The 27,473-nt window shown below is 34.5% G+C and overlaps 1 protein-coding gene across 6 annotated transcripts in view; it reads left to right on the forward strand.

Annotated features, from left to right (window-relative positions):
• Positions 1–27,473, forward strand: part of XRCC4 (X-ray repair cross complementing 4) — a 285,081-nt gene that overhangs the window by 82,922 nt on the left and 174,686 nt on the right. For all 6 annotated transcript variants that reach the window (XM_027606568.2, XM_027606569.1, XM_027606570.1 and 3 more), the window contains exons 4-6: positions 12,754–12,920; positions 19,586–19,738; positions 20,830–20,936. In XM_027606568.2, coding sequence (XP_027462369.1) covers positions 12,754–12,920; positions 19,586–19,738; positions 20,830–20,936 — 427 coding nt within the window. The remainder of the gene's footprint in view (positions 1–12,753; positions 12,921–19,585; positions 19,739–20,829; positions 20,937–27,473) is intronic.

Genomic DNA, 27,473 nt, shown 5'->3' on the forward strand with positions numbered 1-27,473 from the left:
TCTATTATAGCTTACTTTGCCATTACCTGAACTGGAACTACCTCGGTGTTAATTCTTAATTACATTTTTCTTTGCAAGAAAATTCAGTTAGATGCATGGTTACTATCTGTTGTGCTCTTTGGTTCTTCTCAAGTATCAATAGATAGTAATTTTTATACCTAATAGCCAGTTTTCCTATTTAGTGATTATTCACCTAAAAAAAGCCTTGAAAATTTTTAAAGTGTTTTTTAGATGAATGCTTTGTTTTTATCTTGTCTCTAGGTAAATAAGGGAATAAATCAAAGTAAATATTACTAGTTTTCTGTATAAATATTTTAGATAGAAATTTATTTCCTAAAGATCTGCCACTGAATTACAATAAAGTTTTTTAGGATTCTTTTTTTTAAGTAGGTTCCACACCCAGTGTGGAGCTCAGTGCAGGACTTGAACTCATGACCCTGAGAGCAAGACCTGAGCTGGAGATCAAGAGTCAGACGCTTAACTGGCTGAACCACCCAGGTGCCCTGTTAGTAAATATTTTTGAATGAAAAAAATATGGCAAAAGAATTTTTAATCCATAGTTTAAAAAGGCAATTATTTAAAATTTTTTTAGAAGCTCATAAACAGTACAGGAAAATTTTTTATTTTGTCTTTGATTTCATATTTTGTCTTTGATTTCATGTTTCATCATTTCATTTAAGTTGAGGATTTAAAGATACTTGGTGCTTTTATGATTTTTTAAGGATCACTAGTTTTGAGTTTATTAGTTTATGATAATTGATTTTAAGAATATTAGAGTTACAATTAACAATATTTTTTTATGAAAATATTTTGTTTCCAAAACGTTTCTAATGTCAATTTAATGACTTTTAACCACTTATGCTATTTCATCAAAAGATGTAATTTAGTGCCTTGGGGGCAGGATAGGGGAGGTTAGCCTTAAGTTTCTGAAATTTTTAAAGGACAAAGGGTCAGAATTTTATAATCAGAAAAAAAAATTACAAGAGTCTACTGTTTTAATTTTCCTGGAGAATGTTATGAGAGACCTGAACAATTGTTACTTAACAGGATAAACTGGTTTAAGTTCTGAAGTAAACAATCCATTTCATTTTATGTTTTATTAACACTTACATTTCCTAATTATCCCACAGCAGGATATTTTATCATAAGTTTTATCAAGTGTTTGCTTGCTTACTATTTCTTTGGGGCCTTAGAAGCTAAGCAACAGCAGTGATCCCAGCCCCAGTGACATTTTTCTCTGTCATAGCCACTCTGGAATGCTACTGTGTTAAAGTAATCAACCATTTTTAGAAGACAAATCAAATTCAAACTAAAGAGAATGGAGTTTTTTGTGTCTTTAGGTGTTACTTCCGTTGTGGTTTATTTGCAAAATCCTTCCTGATCAGCGCTTAGGTTTTTTTCACAAATCTTGTATAGGATAAGTCATTATTATGCAAACAATGAATCATGGAACACTACATCAAAAACTAATGATGTAATGTATGGTGATTAACATAACATAATAATAAAAATAGAATTTATACGGATATTCAAAAAAAAAGGATAAATCATTATTTTGAATACAGTGGTTACAATTGTTTGTGCAGGACCCCACTGTAAATAAATGTCAGTATTGGGATTCTAAAATAGAGATTCCTAAGGTTCCTGTACACCATGTAATTCTTTTGATATGATCAAGGTATCAAAAATAAGACTGTGTAGTCGCATTTATATTTCTACTTACAGATCATTTGGTAATCTTATCAGCTGCAGTGGAGGGAGTCTGATTTAAAAAAATCAATAAGAAACTTAGCCAAAGGACATAAAAATAACTCTTGATTAGATGAAGAAACATAATGATCCTGAATGGAGGAATTAACACTGTTAATTCATATTGGAAATAAGTTAATTCCTTATAAAATAATTTGAAAATGAGTGTAATTCCAAACAAAGTTCCTAGTATTTTTTAGTCGCTTTTTTTTGTTTGTTTTTAGCTTGTCTGAAATTCACAGTCAAAATTCTTGGGATGTGCTTGGCAAAACTAGACAATAAATACAATATTGAAAAAGGAATTATGAGGTGGAATTTATAATCCTTAATAAAATATTATAAAGCTGTCATAATTAAAGGAGCATCTTAGCACTAGTAAAAGAATAGTGAACGATGGTAGTGAAGAGGAAACTCAAGAAAATACTTAAGTATACATAAACATGTAGTTTCTAATAATCACGGCATTTTATATCAGGGAGAGAATGGTTCACTGAGTAAATGGTGAGGGAACATTGCTTATGTATTTGGAGAAGTAAATTAAAAATGAAAATATAGGCAAGTAGTCACTTTATCTGATTTGTAAAGACCTTGAAAGGAAACTATTTTTATTTTTTTAAGGTTTTATTTTTAAGTATTCTCTACACCTGGTGTGGGGTTGAACCTACAATCCCAAGATCAGGAGATGCATGTTCCACTGACTGAGCCAGCCAGGCACCTCAAAGGAAACTATTTTTACATTTAAGTACATTAAAACGTAAATGCTCTATAAGTTATATTGTCAGACCAGAAGAATATTTGTAGCATTTATGACCCAAGTATTCATTCACTCAGTTAACAGACATATTTTGAATCCCTACTATGAGGATGGGAAAGGGAGACAATAACCATTTGTAAATAAAATGAATTAAGATGATGACAACTGCTGCAAAGATGATAAAATGTTATTTAATACCTATACTATTGCAATTTTTTGTAGGACTATTTGAAGGATTCTGGAATGCTTATATCATAGTTAAGGTAGTTAAGACAGTGTTTCCAGAGGTAACATTGAGTTAGAGACCTGAATAAAATACAAGAGGAAGCCATGTGCAATTCAGGGAGAAGAACATTCTAGAAGAATATGCAGACTATTAGTTTCCTGTTACCACCGTAACAAAGTAGGACAGACTTAGTGGTTTTCTTATTTCTTTCAGCATCAAGAGGCTGCCAGCCTTCCTTGGCCTGTGTCCACATCATTCCAATCTCTTTTCATCTTCACACTGCCTTAGCTCAGTCTGATCTGCTTCCCCCTTATAAGGACCCTTGGATTACATTGGGCCACCTGGATGATCCATGATAATAGCCTCATCTCAGGATCACTGATATAATCACATTTGCAAAGTGCCTTCTGCTATATAAGGTAATATTCACAGATTCTGCGAATTAGGATGTGGGCATCACTGGGGGTCAATTACTTATCCTGCCATAGACCCCGATACACTATATTCATTTTTAGTTGCTACTATAACAAATAACCAGAAACTTAGCAGCTTAAAATAATATAAATTCACTATCCGATGTTTCTGTAGGTCAAAAGTCCAACACAGGGGCACCTGGGTGGCTCAGTCAGTTAAGGGTCCAACTATTGATTTCGGTTCAGGTCATGATCTCAGGGTCATGGGACTGAGCCCTGCATTGGACTCCATGCTCAGTGTAGAGTCTGCTTGAGATTGTCTCTCCCCTTTCCCTCTTCCCCTCCCCCCACCCTGCTCGCAGGCTCTCTCTCTCTAAAGAAAGAAAGGAAAACAGAAAGAACATCTTTAAAAAAAAAAAAAAGTCCAACATAGTAGTCTCACCTAGCTAAACTCAATGTGTCAGCAGTATTGTATTTCTTTTTGGAAGCTCTACAGAAGAACCCATTGCCTTGCCTTTTCCCAGCTTTTGGACACCACCCACATTTTGGTTCAAGGTCTTCTTCTGTCTTCAAAGCCAGCAATTTTGCATCTTTCTGTGCTTCTCTTCCAATTCCACGTCCTTCTGACTGTAGCTGAGAAAGGAAAGTTCTCTGATTGTAAGGATTTATGTGAATAGATTGGGCTCATCCAGATAATCCACAATAATCTCCTCATCTCAAGGTCTGTATCCTTAACACATCTGCAAAGTCCCTTTTTCACAGAGAAAGTAAGATATTCACAAGTTACAGAAAGTAGGGTGTAGACATTTTGTGGGGAGCATCATTAATTACATTTGGGGGTAGCTGCTTATTACATATGGGAATAATTGACCTATTCAAGTGAGAGATGCAATTAGAGAGATAGTAATGGGCCAGATTATAAAAAGCCTTTTCGTCCATTGGAGTATTTAAAGAGAAAATGGGTTGTAATAAAATGAGGAAACAGATCGATGCTATTCTAAAAAACTTTCTGGGATGATAGATTCTGTATCTGTGCTATCTGATATAGCAACTACTAGCTACATGTCGCTATTGAGCCCTAAAATGTGGCTTGTGTTACTGAGGAGTTCAGTTTTTAATTTTAGCTAATTTAAAGTTAAATAGCTCATGTGTGGCTGGTAACTGTTGGAAGCAGGACTACTGGAAGAACTATTGGAAGATACTACGTATATTTTTGGAGATATTTTGCTCTGACAGAAGCAGAAAACTGAACAGTAGCTAGAATTAGATGACATTAAAGTGGTTTTGTTTTGTTTTGCTTTTGTTTTTAGACTGGTAATATTGAAGCACATTTGTATTAATTATGTGTTGTTGAGTAACAGGTTATCACAAACTTGGCAGCTTGAAACCATGTACATTTATTATTTCATGGTTTCCATGGGTCAGAAATCCAGGCATGGCTTTGCTAGGACTCCTGTGAAAGCTGCAATCAAGGTTTTGTCCAGAGCTGCAGTCTCATCTCAAGGTGAAAGATTTGTTTTTAAGGTCATGTTGATGCTGGCACAATTCAGTTCCTTATAGCCTTGTTGGATTGAGGGCCTCAGTTTCTTGCTGACTGTGATGGTTAACTTTATGTGTTAACTTGGATGGGCTAAAAGTTCCTAGATATGTGGTCAAACATTATTCTGGATATCTTTGAGGAAGTTTTTGGATGAGATTATCATTTAGATAAGCAGACTTTGGGTAAAGCAGAATGCCCTCCAAATAAGGGAGGACCTTAGTTGAAGACCTGAACAGCACAAAAGACCTATCTCTCCAGAACAAGAAGGAAATCTGCTGAGAGATTTCATTGACTCTTCCTAGATTCCCAGCCTGCTGGTCCACCCAGCAGATTTTGGACTTAACCAACCTTCATAATCATGTCAGCCGCGGCACCTGGGTGGCTCAGTCGTTAAGCATCTGCCTTCAGCTCAGGTCATGATCCCAGGGTACTGGGATTGAGCCCCAAATCGGGCTCCCTGTTTGTTGGGAAGCCTGCTTCTCCCTCTCCAACTCCCCCTGCTTGTGTTCCCTCTCTCACTGTCTCTCTCTCTGTTAAAAAATAAATAAATAAAATCTTAAAAAAAAAAAATCATGTCAGCCAATTGCTTACAATAAGTCTCTATATGTATAAACATCTTATTGTTTCTCTGTCTTTAGAGAACCCATCTAATGCACTGGCTGTTGGTCAGAGGCCTCCTATGGTTTTAAAATGATTATTTGTCAGAAATCACTCTCAGCTCCCTGCTGCATGGGCTTCTCCAACATGGCAGCTAGTGTCATAAAAGCCAGCAAGGAGAGGTTCTATTAGCAAGGTGGATATTATAATCTTATATAACTTAATCACTGAAGTGATATATGTTACCTTTGCTGTATTCTGTTGTTAAGAAGCAAATCACAGGCCTCCTTGCACTTAAGGGAGGGGATTACATAGGATATGAGTCCCAGGAGGTTGAGATAATCAGGTGCAGTGTTAGAGGAAGTGCTGTGTACTATTTAAGCAGTCATTTTCCTGCATATAACCTTCCAGTGGCTTTTTGTTATAATTGGAATAAATGCTCAACTTCTTACTGTAGCCTACGAAATCCTGTGTGATCTAGTCTCCTGTCTACCTTTTCAATCGCCTCAACTGTGTTCTCCCCCTAAGTTTTTGCAAGGTCTTTTTCCCTGACTACCGTATCCAAAGATATGCTGCCCTCTAGTCACAATCTCATTACCTATTTTATTTTCTTCATTGATTCTACAGCTGTGTGAAATTATAATCATTGTGCACCATCAACTCTTTCCAAGAGAACACATTGTTTTCCTTTCTCACAGCAGTATCTCCAATGCCTAGTACATAGTACATATTCAAAATGTCTGATAAATGAATGAATGAATGTGTTCTGTGTTTCACCGTGTAAGAATGGGGATACTAACTTTTGACTCCCCCAGAACTTAATTCCTAATAGTCTTATGTGGACCAGGAGCCTTACCAGTAACATAAACCATCACCTAACACATGTTTTGTATTTTATATGTATTATATACTGTATTCTTAAAATAAAGTAAGCTAGAGGAAAGAAAATGTTACTAAGAAAATCTTAAGGAACTGAAAATACCTTTACAGGACTGTACTGTAAAAAATCCGCATGTAAGTGGACCTGTGCAGTTCAAATCCATGTCACTCAAGGGTCACCTATACAACATAAATAATTAATCCTGCTACAAAATATGGGGTTTAAGTCTTACTAGCTAAACAGTATTGATCTCATCTATTGTGGCAAATGTAGCACATGCATGCAGATGTTACTATTAGGGGCACCTGCGGGTGGGGGTGTGTGAATGGGAACTGTCCCCATTCTATTATTCTATAAAACTAAAAGTGCTCCAAAAAAAATAGTCTGTTAATTTAAGAAAAAAAAAAACTGGGGATACTATGTGTAATATGTAGCCACTATCCCTTTGCAGCTTTTAGCATACTACAAAAAAAAAGTAAATACTGTAATGCTATGATAGATATCCATACTTACTCACTAGACCACCCAAGTATAACTGAGTGAATGGTGAATGTCTAGTGGAAAATGCAGTGAAGAGCTAGGTTAGTAGTGAGGGGGATGGACAATGAATTCTGTTTGGGCATTTAAAGTGTGGGGTTTGCATAGGTCATTTTGCTGGCACCATTCTGAAACGGAGTTAAATGTGTATGTAAGTCTGGAGTTTAGGAGCGCCCTCACCTACATATACATCTGGCAGTTTTCAATTTATCGGTAATGATGGAAGCTGTGATATTGGACAACCCTATAACTATAGAGGAAAAAGAAAAGTGGATCAAGAGACCATGCCAAGAAATACTATCATTTAGCATCTAAGTGGAGGACAGAGAAGCATACTGCACAGATGTGATTAGATAAGTATTAGGAGATTTAGAAGAGTGTTAGGGAATCCAAGGCAATACCAAAAATGAAGTAACAGGCGAATAATATGTATCTACTGCTTTTTATCACCTCCCCCCAATCCAGTTACTATAAAAAACCTTCTAGTTGATTCTAAATCCCTGTATAGTATAATCTTTCATTATTAATTTTAACTCCTAATTAGGCTGAGGTAAATCTAGATTTTACTGTACTTCTCATGAACCAAAAGACTCATCATCCATTTTAAGACAGTAGTGGAGTGAACATTTATAGTCATTCAAAGTAAAAGTAACTTCTGAGATTCCCTTACCACATAGGCTTTGGGTTTTTGTTGTGAAGGATTCTCTGACTTCTACCAAAGGTTTTTACAATTATGAAGACCAAAATAAGAATTCTTAGATGATATTTAATACATTAAAGCACATAGCATGGCCTTAAAATTCGAATAATTTTGTAGCACTCTAATTCGAGATGAGAGTATTTTTCACTTTTAGATTATTGCATTTTGATTGTAAGAACCTACAGAATCTAAAATATACAGAGCCTTGCTTGATCATACAATCATCTTGAGATATTTAAACTTTTTTTTATGAGCTGTAAGAAATTTGGGCAAGAAAATAGTGGGAAAAGTGAGATTAGTATTCCTCTAGTATATATAGCTCTTTTATCTTTTTTAGGAGTCCTTATCGGTATTCTTTTCTAAGTTCTAGGTATCTTCGAAAAGAAATGTGATCAGTTGTCAACCTAGAGAAATTACTTCTTTAGGAGGTACATTTGTAATGTTAGTTATTTAAATATGAAATAAACATTTCAACAGGCCACTAAACCAAAGAATTCATGATACATATCTTAGTAAAAATATATTTGATCCAAAATATGAACAAATGGTAAGTAACATAAGTAGGCCAAAGTAATACAGTTTAGTCTCTTTCTTATTACAAAACTTGACTGATTTCCTATATTACTGAATTTTGTAACTGTATTATAACAGCGAAGTATATGCAACTGTGTATTTGTCTAAAATAGACAAAACATTCTGTATTATAAACTATAATGGGCAGGCTTTACTTTTTTAGTGTACACATATCTAGATACAGCTAAACTTTTGTCTGATAGGAATAAATTAAAAACATACTGAAGAAAATGAGTTCTTCTCTGCCATCATTTGCCTTGTAATAACATCAAGATATCTTTATTCCTCCTTTTCATTTAGCTTTACATTTTGGTTCCCAGGACAGTAGCAAAGATTAAGTCTGCAAGGTTATTTAGACTACTTTGATAATGTGTCAAAACTCAAATTCTTTAATTGATGTGTTCTAAGCAGAATATCAGCTCACTCTGTGATAACTCTCCTCTCCCCAGAAACATTCAGAAGGGCCACAAACAATCCCCCAGGAATTGGTTAGTAATTATCCATAGTGTTTATTTTGTATACTTTAGTAATGCTATGTATTCTCTTTAATCTGGTCACTCCAAAGAACCTGAAAACATTCTTTAAAAAAAAAATCTGACCAAAAAAAAAAAATCTGTGTAGGTTTTATTAAACATATATATTATCATTGTATCAAGTGCTATTATATAGTTTTTTAACATGATTTTTTTTGTTTCAATTATACTGTTCAATAAGATAAAACTTTGTTATATTCTTGAACTATTTAAAATATTTCTTAATTTGTGTTCAGAGCATTCCCATTTTTGTTTTGTTTTGTATTTTTTAAGTAGGCTCTGCTCCCAGTGTGGAGCCCAGCGTGGGGCTTGAACTCACGATCCTGAGATCAAGACCTGAGCTGAGATCAAAAGTTGGACACTTAACTGACTGAGCCACCCAGGCACCCCATTGTCCCAGTTTTTTTATTTGCCTGCCCCATTATAGTTACATTCCTTTATTAATAAGGATCATTCCAATAAAAAATTGGAATCTTTATTTAGCGCTTAATATTTGTCTAGAGCTATGCAAGGTACTGTAGAGGCAGTGGAAGAAATATAAGATAGGCCCTCTGATCTTAAAGAACTAGATATTTAAAAGACTACATTTCTGAAACAACCAGAGGAAAATATAAGGAGGATGACAGGAGGGAAAAATTGTGAGACAAACTCTGAAGTATTAAGAATAGACAGGTCAGTATAGGCTAAAGTAGTTATAGAGAATGTGACCTGCGCTTTGAAGTGGGTGGGTAAGGAGGTATAGCATTTAATCTTGGATTTAAGAATTGACAGATATCCAGAACAAACAAAGCACTGGCTAAAGAAAATGGATAAGTTTTCTGAAATTGAGACCTTTTAATGCAGATCGGATTTTAAAAATGTTATTTACTTGTTTTAATATCTAAAATTATGACGCTTTAGAACCAACTAGTGCAAACTCCTACAGTTATCAACATTTAAAAAGTTAATTGTTTTCAACTTAAAATTTTAGATTATAGACTGTGTCTTAAAGATGTGTCTTAAAACTTTAGATTATAGACTGAATAAGGTGCCTAGTAGAGGTCTATGTACCGAATTCTCTACCAGATCTTGAGAACTGACTGCAAAAAAAAGTTTTTGACCATGCCTCTAAAGGAGAGACATGCTTTCAGGATGCCTTTAATTTGTGGTTTCTGATTCTGTTGTACCATTTGAAGTCCTGATTTTATATTTAGATTATTTTGAAATTACAGAACTAATAATTAAAAGCTGTGCTTATAGCCTTCTATGTCAAACAAAAAGCTAAAGTAGTTTTTAAAACCATCGCATCCATATAATGTGGCTTTTGTGCAAATTTGCTTGTTTTAAAAATAATACTTTTTTAAGTTGCCACTTTTTATATGGAGGCTAGTATAAAGGTCTGCTGGATATAGGGGCGCCTGGGTGGCTCAGCTGGTTAAGCGTCGGACTCTTGATTTCAGCTCAGATCATGATCTCAGGGTCTTTGGATTCAGCCCCCTGTTGGGCTTTGCACTCAGCACAGAGTCTGCTTGTCCCTCTCCCTCTGCTCCTCCCCCCACCCATGCTCTCTTGCTCTCCCTCTCTCTTTAAAATAAATAAATTTTTTTTTTAATTGGCTTGATATAGAGTGAGAGTGCAGAAATCTTTACACTTCTTGTTTCATGAGGTCTGATAAAAGGCCCTGATCAGAGTTCAGTGCATATGTCCCCTTCTATCTTCAGTAATGCGGAAAGGCTGGAACAGCAGCAGTGAGGGTAGAAGGGAGCTTTGTGCCGTGGCTCTGAACTGCGTGTGTTACAGGAAGGATGGCCCAGCAGAGTTCCTCTGCCACTTCAAAATTTTTCTAAGAAATAAGTTGAATGTTTCAAGTAAATTTCTTTTCTTGGACTGAATTTCTAGATACTTCTTGTATATTTTTTTGGTTTAGAAAAACATGTTCACACCCATTAAAGGACCAAATACTAGTGAATATAATTAGAAAATGGAAACAAAGTAGTTGCCTATTCCTAAGAAATGACATTTTAAGTTTATTCTATCGTGACTAACCAAGAGAAGATTTAAGAATTCTCTTTTGGAATTTGAATATATAGGTTTGAATGATATTTTGAAAGAAATGGCTTATTAGTGATTTAGAATTTGTTACCTTCTTCCTTTGCCATCTAAGATAGATGAGTAGGCAGCTGGACTTATGCTTATCTGTACATTTGTATTTTACCAATTACTTTATTCAGGATCAAAGTGTGGCATGAATTCATTATCCATTTGGCATTGTTGAAACTTTCAAATAATTAAAAACTCTTTCATTTCTAAAAATGTTTATCTCTGCCTGACAATTGTGATAATGAGAGAATACAGAATCATTTTGTGGGTTTATGTTTTACTGGTAATGTAATCTATTATATAACAATAAGCTTAATTTTTCTATTTTATATCAATTCAAAGTTATATTCTAGATATTCTATAGGTGTTCTTTAACGTGTGTGTGTGTGTGTTTATAACTAAGAAAAGCTTCAAAAGGTAAATGCTTAAATTTATTTTTCCCCTTAAATTTACTTTCAATTTATATATTCTTTACACAGATAAAACTTTCTTTTCATATATGTGCGTGTATATGTGTGTGTGTGTGTGTGTGTGTGTGTGTACACACACTATGTTCCTATTAAATGAATACCATAGTAGAAATTACTGATCTGGCAACCCAAAAAACCTTCAGTTTTGCTCAGTTCTACCACTCAGTGCCATTAGAGTCTCTCTTAAGAATTATATGTAGGTTATGAATCTAATTCTTCCTCTTACTAGTTTTTAAATTTTTAATGTTTCATTATTTATTTTTTAAAAGATTTATTTGTTTAAGAGAGAGAGAGTGTGTGTGTGTGGGGAAGGGGCAGAGGGACAGAATGTCTAAGCAGACTCCTGCTGAGCAGGGAGTCTGATATGGGCCTCTGTCTCACGACTCATGACATCAGGACCTGAACTGAATCCAAACGTCGGATGCTTAACTGAGTGAGCCACCCAGGCACACCACTAGGTTTTTTATTTTATTTATTTATTTATTTTGTTGTTGTTCAGTTAGATAGCACTAGTTTTTTAAATTAGGTTATTCTCTTATGTCAGGAAACAGCATAACAGCATAGCATAGTAGAATTTTGGCTGTATTCCTTCAATATATTAGATAACTACTCTGAACCTCAGTTTACTAATTTATGAAGTAGATATGATAGTTTCATTCTGGTGATGATTAGATGAGTTGTATATGTGTTTTGCCTGAATTAAATTTCAGCTGCAGGACATGGTAACTATATAATAATAATTATCATTTTTAAAATCTTATATGTAGCTGTTATAATAATTTTAATAGTAAGGATAATTATAATTATGATTAAATCACTATATTTCATTATCTTTATCTACCAAATGAGGACAACCCATGTCCCCTTCTAAATTCCATAACTATAATGAAACTGTATTATACTATTTTATTTTAAAGTGCCTTCTAGTAGAGGATATATTTTCCAAGTCTTACCTTTATGAAGAAGTACACAAACTTGACATTGGACAGTATTATTTGTAATTTATTGGTTTTTGAATCAGAAGTAATTACTGAGTGGTAACTCAGGTTTATCAGTTTCCTAAAACCCTGCATTTCTCTTAACTAGTACCAAAATTTTGCTCTTTCTTCAGAAATGTATTATAGCACTTATTCTATGTTATCGCTAGTAACAAAGTACAGTTAAAAATCTTCGTGTATAGGGATGCCTGGGTGGCTCACCCAGTTAAGCATCTGCTTTCGGATCTTGTTATGATCTCAGGGTCCTGGGATCAAGTCCTGCATCAGGCTCCTTGCTCAGCAGGGAGTCCTCTTCTCCCTCTGCCTGCCACTCCCCCTGCTTGTGCTCTCTGTCTCCGACAAATAAATAAATTTAAAAAAATCTTTAAAAAAAATCTTCATGTATAATTCCTTTTCTTACTCTGAAAAGTGACTTAAATTAAGTTGTAATAAATAAATGGTAGTATGCTTATATGGTATTTACTTGTTTTCTTCTCTGCTAGGAGATGGGAGAGTGACTTAGCACTTACACAAATTATTCTTGGGTTATATGTTGATTTACATGATAAACTTCCGTAAGAAGATAGGAAGTTGCCCGGTTTTTCTTCATTGTATTTGTATCTGATAAATGTACTATGTTTTTCCCCCCTCAGAAGAAATTATGTATATTTAAAACTCAATGTTGATATTCTCCCAAAACTAATAATGTTTTCCTTTTGTTCTAGTTCAGACTTGGTTCCTTCAACCTGGAGAAAGTTGCAAGTCCAGCTGAGGTCATTAGGAAACTTATTTGTGATTGCCTGGATACAATCACAGAAAACCAAGCCAAAAATGAGCACCTGCAGAAGGAAAATGAAAGGCTTCTGAGAGATTGGAATGAGGTTCAAGGACGGTATGTGCTAATGTTCTTGTATTATAAAAACACTAAGCTCTCATATTGCTATAGATTTAAGTTAATGATTTATAAGTTTATAATATATGTAGACTAGCATATATTTAGCATAAAAATCTTAGTATGATTAAATCAAGCTCTTGGTCATTACTGTACATTATTGGAGTACGTTAACACTTATTGGTCATTAGTATTTGGTGGCACCAGCAAACTAATGAACAATAAGGAGTAATCAGGCAATGAGAATCAGAAGCCATTAATATTAATCAAAAGTTAGGAAGTTGATATTTATAAATTTAATTTACCTCAAATTATAGGATTAATAATGAATAAAAAAAGATATGAAATGTAAGTATGCCAATTGATTGCTTATATGGACTCTTTATATAAATGGTAACTATTTCAGATGCTGTGTGCTTTGGCTCCTATTATAGACTTATTTTGTTCACTGAGAATTCATACTACCAGCATTTTAAAAAGATGAAGTAATTGTGTTTACTAGATAAGACATTTGGAAGCCCTTATTTTCATGATTTTGCCTCTTTTTTTTTTTTAAAAAAAGAATGAAGAAAGTCACTTTACTTCTTGTTATGCATTTTTTTCAATTGTATCATAATAGGCCAGCCCAGGGTGTATTTTTATTACTCTGTTAGGTAAGAGATGTTTGAATGAAACAAAATGTATGTTGTGACCATTTGTATCTCTACAGAGACATATAACATCATATGCATGTGTTTGTACATATGTGCATGGCAACATCTGAAAGAGTTATATGGAATATATATAATAATATTATTATTATATCCAGTATATCCAGTAGATTTTTTATCTTTCAATCAAACCACTAGCTCTGAAACATAAGAACAATTTTCCAATTTAGGATCTTTTTAGGATAATCCTTAAGATTGTTTAAAATGGATTGGTAAGTAAATGTGAGAATATATGAAAAATGTGAAGGGTTTACCACTATCAATGTATGTTTGTGGAAAGGGTGTTAACTAGAAGGAATTATGTTTCTATATATCCAATTATATTTATTAATGTAAGACATGTAAACTTAACACCTAGAACTTGACTATATTTGGCTTTCAGTGATTATATTAAGAAAGTGTCTTGTTCTCTTTTATTTTTGAATTAACATTTATCTCCAGTTGTATAAAAAAAAAAGAGACCAAATCAAAGCTGTGTAAATATTAGGAAACCATATGGAAAAATAAGTTAATTTTTCCTTTTCTCCTTAAAGTCATGTTAGTATGAATCAGTATCAAATATCTGTGCTATAAAGCATGGTTCTGGGTCTTTATCTGTAGTTTGGATATGCTTTTCTGTTTTATATATGAAATAAATCAAATTAAGGGAGATGTACTGTGACTGTGATAAGCCATTATATTTAAAACTCAAAATACCCTCAAGATGATAGGAAATTTGTTCCACAAATTACCCACAAAAATGCATACTGAGTACTTGGTCCTTGAACAAATTGCTTTAAAATGTCTGCCAGAGGTTGAAAGAGGTGTTACCTCATCAGTATTCAACACCAATGCAGTAGACTGGAAAGCAGCAGGGAACAAAGATGAGACGGTGGAAACAAACGCACCCTGTGCTGTAAAACATTGGGGGAGGGCTGTGTATAATATGTGGCCCCCTGGTGCTTGATTTGCTATTCCTGAACTGTCCAGAAAGTGCTTTTGCATTATTGTGGCAAAACGTTTCCATTTGATCAAAAGCACAACCATATCTCTCATCCCCGGGCTTATTATGCTCCAGCTATTCTTTTTTTGTAAATACTGGGTCATGTATTTTCTTCAGGGGTTGAAGATTGTGTGCTATTGTGGTAGCCTCCCAAACAGGAAAGTGAGCCTGCTCCAGAGAATTCTCGATTAGTTAGCTCTCTCTATTTTCCAAATTTCCCAAATGGTTTTCTTTCCTATCAGAGGAGAAGGTGGCCATTTTAAGGAGCTGTAAATACATCTTGGTCATGGCCAAGCAGTACTTTTCTAAATGTTCCCTCTCTAGAGCCTTAGTATGGTGGAAAATGAGCCAAAGGATTTAAATTTCCATCTTCTATATGGCAGTAGTACTGATGAATAGTCTTTAGGGAAATTAGAAATAGGACATGAACATAGTGAGTTCGGTAACTGAGAACATAGAAAGTAGAGAATCTTTAGAGTGGTGGCCATCATGTTAGGCCTGGCCACAGTTCAGTTTTTTGGGCAGCCTCTGATACTCCTATATCAGTGTCCATCCATGCTCCAATCATTTCTTCCCCATCATTGTTTCAGACTGTGTATATATGGGAGGATGAAGGAGGGACCAGCACAGAATAGATGCTGAGAATTCCCTTAGAGCTATGGTAGATAGGTCCTAAATAAATGTAATACACAATGGGATATTATATGAGCAAAAAACAGTCATATACGCATGTGCTTGTACCATGGAAAATGTTAATATGTTAAGATGAGAAATGTGAGTTATCAAAAAGAGGAATAGTATGCCAGTTTTTGCAAAATACATCTTTAAGATAGAAAATATCTAGAGGGAGAAAATTAAATGTAATAGTATATGTCTGGAATTGCGGATTAAATTTCTTTTTTTACTCTTTGGGGGTATTTTTTGTATTTTGAAATTGAAATACGTATAATTATAATCAGAACCAACTCGAAAGCTATTTCCATTTGGGATGACAGTGGAGAATAAATGAAGTTTGAATAAGAAATGAGGAATTACAGTATGAGTAAAAAAATGAGTTTTAATGTGCAGACTTTTAACATATCTGCTGTTATTTTTTATTAACTGTTTAATAATTGTGGTCTTAGCTCCATTTTGAACAAGTGACATTACTGGATCAATTTAATTTTGTATAGTTTAGGTGAAGGAGAAAACATTAGAAATATTGTATGTGAATCCTTAAGTTATTAGCTATATTTATTTCACTTGTTTTTCCTATTTAGTTTCAAATACAACTCTCGAGTTCCATATTACTAAATAGGTCTTTTGTTAGCTCAGACATCAAGTTAGAAACTCCAGCTTTATTCTGCGTTATAGTTATTAAACCTGTAATTGGAGGCAGTTCTCAGCAGATTGAATTGGGTTGACACTCATGGAATCATAAGAATAGAAGAGACCTTGAAAGCTCTTTTACTTCATCTCTCTGCCTTCAGGCTAGGATCACATTATATCCAGATGAATTCAGTCTGATTTTTAAAGACCTCAGGAGATAGCTTCAACTCCCCTTGGTAGCCCATTATAGTGTTTAAGAACAGTCACAGTCAGAAAATTCTTCCTTCCGTCTCTTAGTAATCTGAGTCCTTCATGGTATAGTTGAAGGCCATTTCCTCTTGTTCTGTCGTCAGAGAGGACGAGGAACAGCTGTTTACCATCTTCTTCAGTACTTAAAGGCTTATTAAATCTCTTTACCACTGCTTTCTTTTCCAGTTCTTTTTAGCATTCTTTGTCCTCTGAACTCCATTCACATTTTCTTTTGCTGTACATCCCTGACCTGGATATAAATTTGGCCACAGCTGATTGTAAATATAAGGATTACTGCACGATTTCTAAGCACCACATGTTCCCATTTATGTATCTGATGTTTTATTTGGGTTATCTTTTAATCTGTTTTATTTTGAATTGTATTTTTGCATGAAATTGCCTTGTTTCTGCTCTTATTTTTGTTGTTATTTTTTGATGTTATTCTTCTTAGACTCTTTGTTTTCCTGCATGGTATTTTATTTTACTTTATTTTTTTTAAAGATTTTATTTATTTATTTGAGAGAGAGAGAGAACGAGAGACAGAGAGCACGAGAGGGAAGAGGGTCAGAGGGAGAAGCAGACTCCCTGCTGAGCAGAGAGCCCGATGTGGGACTCGATCCCGGGACTCCAGGATCATGACCTGAGCCGAAGGCAGTCGCTTAACCAACTGAGCCACCCAGGTGCCCTGCAGAGAAGTATTTTATTTAGAATATTCAGTATTTCCCATACTTAGTCTTTATCCTTTTAATTTTTTAAAATTACTCTTCTTTCATCATAGTTTTTAGATATGTCAGCCCTATGGTACTAATTAACCTTAACACTATTGTTCTTTTGTCCTAGTCACTGTTGAAAGGATGAAGCATCATTAGCCCTCTCCTGTTTGATGTTATTTATGTTTTCATCAGGTTTGAGTTTTGCCTTCGAGATGATCCTTGGACTAGTTGTAGTCTAATCTAGTTGTATGTGAGTTCTCCTTTAGTATCACTGACTTGGCAGTGAATCCCATGTCTCTCTTTCACTAAATGGCCTCAACTTCTAATACCTGTCTAGTTTTTTCAGTGAAAGGTTAGCAGGAGGCAAGTAATATGGAAGGCCTAGTAGCATCATAATGCTGTAAGAGAGGATTGGCATTAAAAATGGGGTAAGGAAGATGGTATGTACTTCTTAGTTACTGAGTATTTAATAGAAGAATAATGTTCTCCAAATTTGATAAATTAATAATTGAGAATAAATTTTTGTCCTGTTCACAGTAATACTGTATCCCAGCCAACCCCCCACTCCCTAGCTTTGTCTAGGAAGTGTTAACCAGTTTGATAGTCAGAAGTTTGGTTGCAAGAAAATCCTAAAGGTTTGCTAAAACCAAGCAAGATTAAGTCATAGAATGCCATTTATTCTATTGTTTGTTCTCCTATCACAGACATGTTACCTTTGACAGTGTAGTTGTGATACTAGTTATTAGGATTAACAGTATTCTTTAGACAAAGTACATGATACTTTATTTTTATATTTATTTTCATTTGTAATCCTTGTGTTGTACCAAATGTCAGTTTTAATACGGATTTTGAAATTTGCTTGATAGTTGTTAAGTGCACATAACCTATCAATTAAGAATTATTGAAGTGATTTATATGGAAATTAAATATGCATTTAAATCAGATAAATAACCAAGTGGTTCCTGATCCTAAAACTTTATATAATGCACAAGATTTTTATTGTACATTCTTGTAATTGGTTTTTAATTTGCCTTTGTATAACGTATTTTATAGTGTACGCAAGTATTTTGGTGGTGTTCATCTTTTAAACTTTTTTTCTTATGTTACATTAGAAAATAGTACAAAAAAATGAGATAGAATGTTTAACACTTTGCATCTGAAATAAAAATGCAGTGAGATGTTCCTGCTTAACATAAGCCATTGATACTGGCAGCTCCTCTTCAACTTTGTCTCTGTTCCCCACCCCCCAACTTTTTGGTATACTTCTTTCTCAGAGAGCTTTGCTTGATGAAAGGAGTACTGTTATATTAATATTTACCACAAATTTTATTAGAAGCTGAAGGGGATGAAAAATGGTGCTCTTAAAATGGTGAATAGCTGTTAAAGGAGTGAAAAATAAATTCAGAATCACTGATTCTCCATTTCCTTATAAGATGTCCATATTAACTCCCTTTATTAATTTTTCTAATAGCTACTCCACATCTGTTGAATGGCAAACACTATGTTAGGCACTGAAGATAAAGCAGTCAGTAAAACACACATGGTCTCTGCCCTTACGGAGTTCACAGCTGTGGCAATGATTGTACTATGAGTGTTGTAATTGCTCCCAGAAAATATACTGCTTTTTGTTCCTTTTCATTCCATAAGAGGCCCTGATTCTTTGCATCTCTAAATAGGTGGATTATTGAAAGCATAGGAACATGTATATCAAAGGTATCAAATTTTGACATTTTTGTTTATAATTTTTCAATGAAAAATTCTATATTGCAAATATATAAAATATATGTACATAAATACATATATATTAAAAATACTAGAATACCTGCATAGAATAAGTATAAATAAATAGTAAAGAGAAAACAAGGCAGAGCAAGACTATATTTAAAATAATATTTTATATGGAATAATATATGTTTGAATCTTTAAAATACAGGTTTATTCGTGGTTTGTGTGAATGAGCATATCATATATATAGTCTCTGTTAGCTCTCTTTGTATCTGGAAGAATAAAATTAGTGTAATCTCTTGTTAGCTCATTTGAACATTGTAGAAAGAATTATAAATGATAGAGAGAATTTTATATTTTGTCTTATATATTTAAAATTGAAGATATATAGTGTTTCTCATTTGCTGCTTCATTAATCTCTCCTTGGAAATTTCAAGTTGGATATTTTCATTCATTATATATATGCATACGTGAGTGTGTGTATATGGTGCTGATAACTGCCTAAGTCATGTTCTTGCCATGGAGCAGTTCATAGTCTATTTAGGGAAAACTGATTAGGTAAATCACCTAATCACAAAACAAGATCATGGTTGCTATTATAGTAATATTAGTAAAGTACAGGAAACATAGGCTATAATTACTCTTGTGTGAAATTCCTCCCATAGAAATACTCTTGGAAATAAATCGTAGATGTAAATAAATGATTACATTTAGGTATTTAGATGTTTTAAAAGCTTTTTGGGTATCATTTTCCAATTTGATCCTTATCTCACTGCATAATTACTAACATTAATAAACAATAAATTGTAATTGTTTAATTATCTGTATAAAACTTTAAGTCAATGAAAATCTATAAAAGTGATTTTTAATTGTATTTTCCTTGAAAAGTTTTCTTGAAATCATCTTCAGTATTGGATTGAATAATATTAATGCTAAGAAAAACTGCATGATTTATTTATTTGTTTATTTACATTTTAGATTTGAAAAATGTGTGAGTGCTAAGGAAGCTGTGGAGACTGATCTTTATAAACGGTTTATTCTGGTGCTGAATGAGAAGAAAGCGAAGATTAGAAGCTTACATAAATTGTTAAATGAAGTTCAAGAACTAGAAAAGAACGTTGAGCCTGAAAGGTATTTTGAGTTGTCTGTTTTGAGATGGCAGATACAGAAATTTGGATGGAATTTTTTCCCAAACTTAATGAAAGTTAGGTGCCAACTTTTTAGTAATACGAGATCATTTGATAGTCTGGGGTTGGATGCTCTGGCTGTTGGATGCAATGGGCTGGAGAATTCTCAGCATGATCCCTCCTTTTCTGCCCACTGCCATAACTACACTTAAATCCCTAAAACTGGCATATGACTTATCTAAGTATTATTTGTGTAATTCTTAGACATCATTAAAAATAATAAAAACTTATCTTCTGCAAAACTGCAGAGTTGAATACACATTTGTAATCTTGGTGTCTAAGTAGTGGTTAATTTTAGAATCAAGTGGCTCTGAGAGTGGACATAGCCTTGATTTTTAAGGAAAAATCATAGGTGACTTATAGCTGGTATGGTTTGGACACTTATAATTATTTTAGTCTGGTTTTTATTGTTTTATTATTTTATTTATTATTTATCCACTTAATTATTTTAGTGGACCCAGGTTTGGATCTTTTGCCCTGAATCCAAGAGAATGCACAGGTTTACTAATGGCGTCATATGAAGAACACAGCATTTGATGTCAGATGGTCCTAGTTCAAGTGCTGTCTGGCACTGATATCTGTTAGTACACGACTTTGGGCAAACTGTAAACTCTCTGTGCCTTACTTGGCATCTTCATAATAAGACGAAAGATACCTCTCTGAGAATTTGGGGGCAATCAGAAGCAAGGCAGAACGGCTTTGAGATCAATAAAATACTGAACACTCTTTGAGCCACAGAAGATAATTTGGAAGAACAGTATTTTGATAGATGAATAATATGATAAGAAACTGATTCAAGAGTTGATTATAGTGAGCACTAAACCACATTTAAATTAGGTAGAAGGGAAACTTGTTCTTAAGAGAGTTAACATACAGTCTTTAAAGTGCTTTCATCTTAATCATATATATTTCAATATATGTTTATTTAACTACAGTATTTTTCCAGGGATATTTTCTATATTTACTTACTGGTGAATTTGATACCTAGCCAGGGGTGAGCCAAAAATTTATAATTCTACCTTTTTCCGCTTCTAGGGAAACCACAACATGTTCTGAAATGACTGCTGACAGAGATGCAGTCTATGATGAAAGCACTGATGAGGAAAGGGAAAACCTGCCTGATCCCTCTGTGTTAGCTCCAGGTAAGAGGAATGCATTCATTACCTTTGTTGAATATCTCACTCGGGCTTCTTATTCTAAAGGTAATAAACCGTAATGAAAAATGTTATGAAAAAAGTCTTTTCTACAAAAATTCTTCAGGGTTTTTAGTCTGAAACCTCAAGTACTTAATGTTAAAAATTAATATTTATTATAAAATGCAGCAACTCATTAACAAACAAGCATGCATACTCACACACACACACCAAGGCATGCTATTTCTTTTTTTTTTTTTTTTAAAGATTTATTTATTTGAGAGAGCGAGAATGAGAGAGAGAGAGTACATGAGAGGGGGGAGGGTCAGAGGGAGAAGCAGGCTCCTTGCTGAGCAGGGAGCCTGATGTGGGACTCGATCCCAGGACTCCGGGATCATGACCTGAGCCAAAGGCAGTCGCTTAACCAACTGAGCCACCCAGGCGCCCAAGGCATGCTATTTCTTATTAAAGAAGGGTGCATAAGGAATAAGCAAGATATGTATGTGTTCATGCTAGTTATCTCTAGCTTGAAGCAGGCTGCCTTTAACATGTGAGATCTTATCTAGCTAGAACTACGGATGGGCAAGGAGCAGGGTGATCTAGAATGCTTCTGATTGTCTTGAGGCTGGGCCTTCTTTCACTATTCAGAAAAGGGGAAGAGAAGGGGAAATGGCAGTTTAAGTTAAAGTACCTGAGCCTTACTCAGTCCCTCAGATCTAAATCCATGAATTACTTTTCTAAACGTTTATAGATTTCCTAGAGGCAGGAGCCCCTGAACTCATCTTACACTTACATGGTTCTGGCAGAAGCCTAGTAGTCTCAAAATAAATGTTTGGTTCATTTATTTAGCAAATATTTTCTGAGTGTCTCTTCTGTACCAGGAACTAGTCTGTGTCAGAGAGAGCAATAATCAAATATTTTTGCTTTCATGGAACTTATAAATTCTAGTCAGGGAAACCGACAATAATAAGATGAATAAATTGAATATCAACTATATTAGATAGTGATAAATGCTGAAGAGAAAAATAAACCAGGGAAGGACAATAGAAACTGTCGGGGTGGAAGTAGGATAAAGGTTATAATTTTAGCCAGGGCACCAGAAAAAGCCTTGGTGAGAAGGTGACAGGTCTATCTGTGGGGCGAGCATGCTAGGCAGAAAAAAGCAGTTAGTTCAAAGGCCCTGATGTGGGAGCTTTCATCAACTTTTTATTGATGTGTTTAAGCAACAGCATGGAGGGAGGTATGGGTAAAATAGGACGATGAAGATGGGGGGATGGAGGTATGAGGTCAGAGAGAGGGCAGATCATGTGTAGGGCCTTATAGGCTATTGTAAGCATTTCAAGGTTTGCTTTCAGTTACACTGGAAACTGTTGGAGGGTTTCAGACATCAGGTGATATGATCTGACTCAGAGTTTTAGCAGGATTAATCTGGCTGTTGTGTTGAGAATGGAGTATACGTAGTGTGGTAAGCACAGAAGTTAGAACAGTGGAAAGCTGGTTCAACAGTTGTGAAGGATGTGAGTGGCTTACACCAGAGTGATAGCAGTGACGATGACACACAACGAGCAGATTCTAGCCATGCTGAGAGGCAGCATATTATTGTTGGTGAAGTGGGGATTGTCCTGAGAGACCGACACACAACAATCATGATAAGTGTTTTGGATTGAATACCAAAGGCATGCAGTTGACTTACTGAATTAGGGGAGTACGCAAGAGCGGGGTTAGGAACTCAGTTTTTCAAACCTTAATTCTGAGATATTGAGTAGGGAGTTGGGTATACAAATTTGGAATTAGGGAGAGGGCTTCCTGCCGAAGATGTTTAAGTAAAGAGGTATTTAAAGCTGGCTGAGCTATCAAGGGAGTTTGAGAAGACCAGAAAGGGCAGTAATCAAGGACTCCGCCCTAGTGCACTTGGGTGTGTAGTAAGGAGACCAGCAAAGAAGGCTGAGAGGGAGCAGCCAGGAGGTAGCAGGCAAACACTGTAGGACACAGGTGTTCCTGGAAATCTTAAGAAGGCATTTTCAGTGGGACAGCAGGAATAGAAGGTTCAAAAGAGTGAGAGGAGATAGTTGGGAAGAAACCACAAGCCTACGCAACACTTTTAGCAAGTTGCACTGTAAAGAAAAGGAAAGACCTGGGTAGCTGCTGGAGGGGTGCATAGGGCCAAGGTTTTTTTTTGTCTTTTTCTTAGATGAGAGAAATAATATCACGTTTGCATATTGATGGGAGTAAGAAAGGAAAGGGGGAAAATGTTGCCAGAATTCCTGGAATACTCTTTCTCCTAAGTGAAGATGGGATCAAATGGACAAGTGGCAGGATTTGGTTAAGTAGGAGCATGGGCACTTTCCATAATGACAGAAAAGAAAGTAGAATAAATGGACAAAGACATAGGAAGGTATCTAATTGGGGGTCATGGACATTTACTGATGCTGATTAGATAAGTTGGTTGATTAACCTGATTCTAATTAGATTTGAATTGGATCGCACAATCACATACACTCTCACTTTTGCACAGCAGAGTTAAGTTTGAAGGCAATGCTTATTTTACATTAGTGACCCAATATAAAATGAAGTCATTCTTTAATAATCATATGTAATTGAAAGCTCACTAAAAAGGGAATCTGTACTCTTTCCAATCTAAATGTTCAAAATTTTTATTAAATACAATGGACTTTGATTTTGTTCCTTACTCAGAGTATCTTACTAACCTTTGAAGTAGATGAAAATTATTGTTGAAGAGAAAATCCATGGTTAAATAATAGGTATATGAGAATGGGGTCCTTTATGTGTTCAATCTATTTTAGGCAAAGCTTTACTACAATTGTACTATTTTAAATCTGGCAAAATTTCTCTTCTCTTCAAAAATGTTTGTTCAGGGGCGCCTGGGTGGCTCAGATGGTTAAGCGTCTGCCTTCGGCTCAGGTCATGATCCCGGGGTCCTGGGATCGAGCCCCGCATCGGGCTCCCTGCTAGGCGGGGAGCCTGCTTCTCCCTCTGCCTCTCTCTCTCTCATGAATAAAATAAATAAAACATTAAAAAAAATGTTTGGTTCATTGTACCTTTTTTCCTATCTTTTACCTGGCATATTTTCTTTAACTCAAATCTAGTTCACTACATATTTGACATATAGGTCTCTGATTCTCTCTTTTTTTTTTTTTTTGCACTTAACTTGCTTTTGGCAGGTTTTGATGTCAAGAATTAAGAGCATTTTTATTCGACATTTTAACTATCCTTTTCCTTCTGCTTCAGTAAGAAATATTCAGGAAACTGAATTTTGGAGAAAAAAAAGAGCCTCAGACCTAAAATGCTTGATATTGAATAAGAACCAGATTCCATATTGAATAAGAACCAGATTCCATATATCTGAGAAACATTTTATGTGTTAAACAACAGAATAGGCTTCTTTATAACTTACCAGATTCTATAATTCATTCTTTTACAGGGACAAAATTGTACTCTTAGTCCATGGGATATATGTTTATATATATAATCATAGCTTCGTCTTTTGGTATTTTATATGTTATTACTATGTATTTGGACCAGAGCAATGAAAGTTTCTTCCTGAACTTACTCTGTCATCTTGATAATGAATTACCTATTCTTATTGTACAAGTAAATATTTGAATTTATTAAATTTATTTATTCAAATAAATTTATTAATTTATTTGAATATATATTTTAGGTATGCAGGTTCATGTGTGCTTTCCCTACAATAAGAACAGGAGGAAAAAAATTGATGCGATTTATTATACTTATTCTTTCAGAAAGCCATTTATTTAAAATGCTAAATGTTTAACTTAGTAGTCATTTCTATTATGTAAATGTGTTTTCATCATTAATTTTTAAAACCATCAAATTTCCTCATGAGTCATTCACATTTTTACCCCATTCCTGTATGATAAAAGTTTAGTGAGACCAAGATCACTTAGTGATTCCGCAGTATTCATTCAAGGAAAAGGTCTGCTTATTTTTATACATATATCCAGGTGTATGATAGGGATATTGTAGTTTGCAGGAAACTTGATAGGTAACTTTTTTATGTATAGGCAATCTCTTTTATTACTTTTTTTCTCCAAAGTTTTAAATTCCCCCCCCATCATTAGGGTTGTTGAGGAAATAACTGATGACAGTACTCCAATCTAATAAACTACATCATGCTTATATGTGTTATACCATATAGTATGAAAAACCCCTAAAATTTTTAGAAGTTGGTTATTTAAAAGGAGATCTCTGAAGTATTCTGAAACCTGAACATCACAGTCTATACCACCCATACCTACATTTTACAGTTTTCTGTAAATATGTAAAGCAAGATTTACTTTCTGTTGTTCTTAACTTCCAGAATTTCTAAATAGGTAGCAATGGTATTACAGACTTAGTTTAAGAAATAAATGATTACTGCATACTAAAGCCCATAGGCATTTAACTTTGTTTCAGATTAAGGTTAAGATAGATAAACTGGTTGCTATGGTCTCTGTTTATAGCTCCACCCCTGGATTACCAAGGAGGATGGATTACTTTCACTCTCACCTAGTTTGTCTAACTCCTTGTGGCTTTAAGGATTTCCTGGTTTGTCTGGATTTGCCCTACCTCCATGTTGTTTTTGTTTTTTGTTTTGTTTTTTAATTGAATGGAAAAATAACCCTGTTGGGTTTTTATAGATATAGTAAAACAACCTTCTCTACAGGAAATCTTCTGTGTTTTGGGATACAAATCAAGGTAACATCTGATGTCCATGTCTTTGGAGAAACTTTAGGTTGAAGTAGGTCTCCCGAATAACAGAACCTCATCAAAATACAGAGACAGAAGTGTAATTAGTATAGCATCTGAGTGCCAAAACCTCTAGCAGTGCATTCACGTGGCCTTTTATTTGCCCCAACAATATCTGCTATAACCTAAAAATTAATTTATGGTTATGCAGTTTTTCATATTTATAACCATTTTGATACTGTAATAATAGTAAAATGGTATGTAAAAATAATTTTTAAATATATATGAATAGTCTTAAGAATTTTAACCATTATTATGAAAGATTTCTTAGTGTTAACATAATTCAGAATGTGGGTGAATATTTAGTACAAAGATTGGGCTTATTTCATTGAAATAGGATCTTTCCTATGAAGCATTTTGAAAACTTATGCTTAATTGGTTCCTAATTAGCTTTTACAAGAGGAATTATTTTAATGTCTCCTTAATTATTTTAAATTATTTATTTTTAAATTAATATAATATTTTTAAATTGTAACTATTTCTATTAGTAGGAATTGACAATACTTCTTAAAATAAAGACCAATTAAATCAGCCTTACTAAAAGATAAATACGAAAAATACTTATTCTAGAATGTTTTATTCTTCTTAGCTTCATTTTAAAGGTGCACAACCACTAAAAACAAATAAAATAAGCTTAACACTCGTCTGCATAATTATGAGCCTGGGATTTAGCACATTAGTTTAATTAGTCTTGATTCTTAACCAACAGGAAGGTCCCTGTGTTACTGCTATCAGTAATTTAGGCTTCTACTTAGTTGGTGGGCTTCCTGAAAGGAAGTGTGATTATAGAATAGCCTTTTAGAAAATAAATGAATGGCTATGTCAAAGAGTTGATGAATACTGATATAGTAGCTTTTAAAAATAGAACAGAATCCAAAATTTCTAAGTATCAAAGAGCTCGTTGCTTCAAACAGTGAATGTCTACTCACAGAAGGGGTAACAACATGTACTGCCAAAGAGATTAGTCAGAAATTCAACTTTAGAATCACAGATTATTCCCTTAATCTTATCCAGCTTGTTTATCATAGACTCATTTATTGATAAATTATAAATAAAAAGCTTGATTTAGGGCACACCTGGGTGGCTCAGTCAGTTATGCGTCTGTCTTCCCTTCAGGTCTTGATCCCTTTGTCCTGGTATCGAGCCCTACCTCAGGCTCCCTGCTCAGTGGGGAGTCTGCTTCCTCCTCTCCCTCTGCCCCTCCCCCACTGTCCGTGCTCTCTCTCTCTCTCTCTCTCTCTCTCTCTCTCTCTCTCTCTCAAATAAATAAAATCTTAAAAAAAAAAAGCTTGATTTAGTGAAACCTGTCACAAAACTGGAAGAGCAATTTGAGTGTATTTTGTAGCAATTATGGGCTCTTATACATAAGCAACATTGCTGAGGAGTGATATTATGTACTTCAGAAATCTAGGTCTCACGTAGTTCTAGATCTTCTAGTTCAAGCCTGTCATTTTTCAGATGAAGAAACAGAGTCCTAGAAAGGTTAAATATGTTACAGGAGAAAAGAATGAGAAAATATTTGACTTCTGTAGTAGTAAACCACATTTGCACATCTCTTTTTGAGATATTTTAAAAACTTCGGAAATTTCCCAACACTGAGGAAATTGCAATTAATGCAATAGAATGATGAGAACACTTCTGTTGAAGAGGAGATTCTATTTGTACATAAATTCTCCAGAAAGAGAGTCAACATCATCAGATTAAACAAACAAGACTTCATGATACATAGTTATGAAAAAAATTCCAGAATGCACATATTTCTATTGAGGTTATTCC

The sequence above is a fragment of the Zalophus californianus genome, chromosome 5 (genome assembly GCF_009762305.2).
Source record: "Zalophus californianus isolate mZalCal1 chromosome 5, mZalCal1.pri.v2, whole genome shotgun sequence".
In the NCBI taxonomy this organism is placed as follows: Eukaryota; Metazoa; Chordata; class Mammalia; order Carnivora; family Otariidae; genus Zalophus; species Zalophus californianus.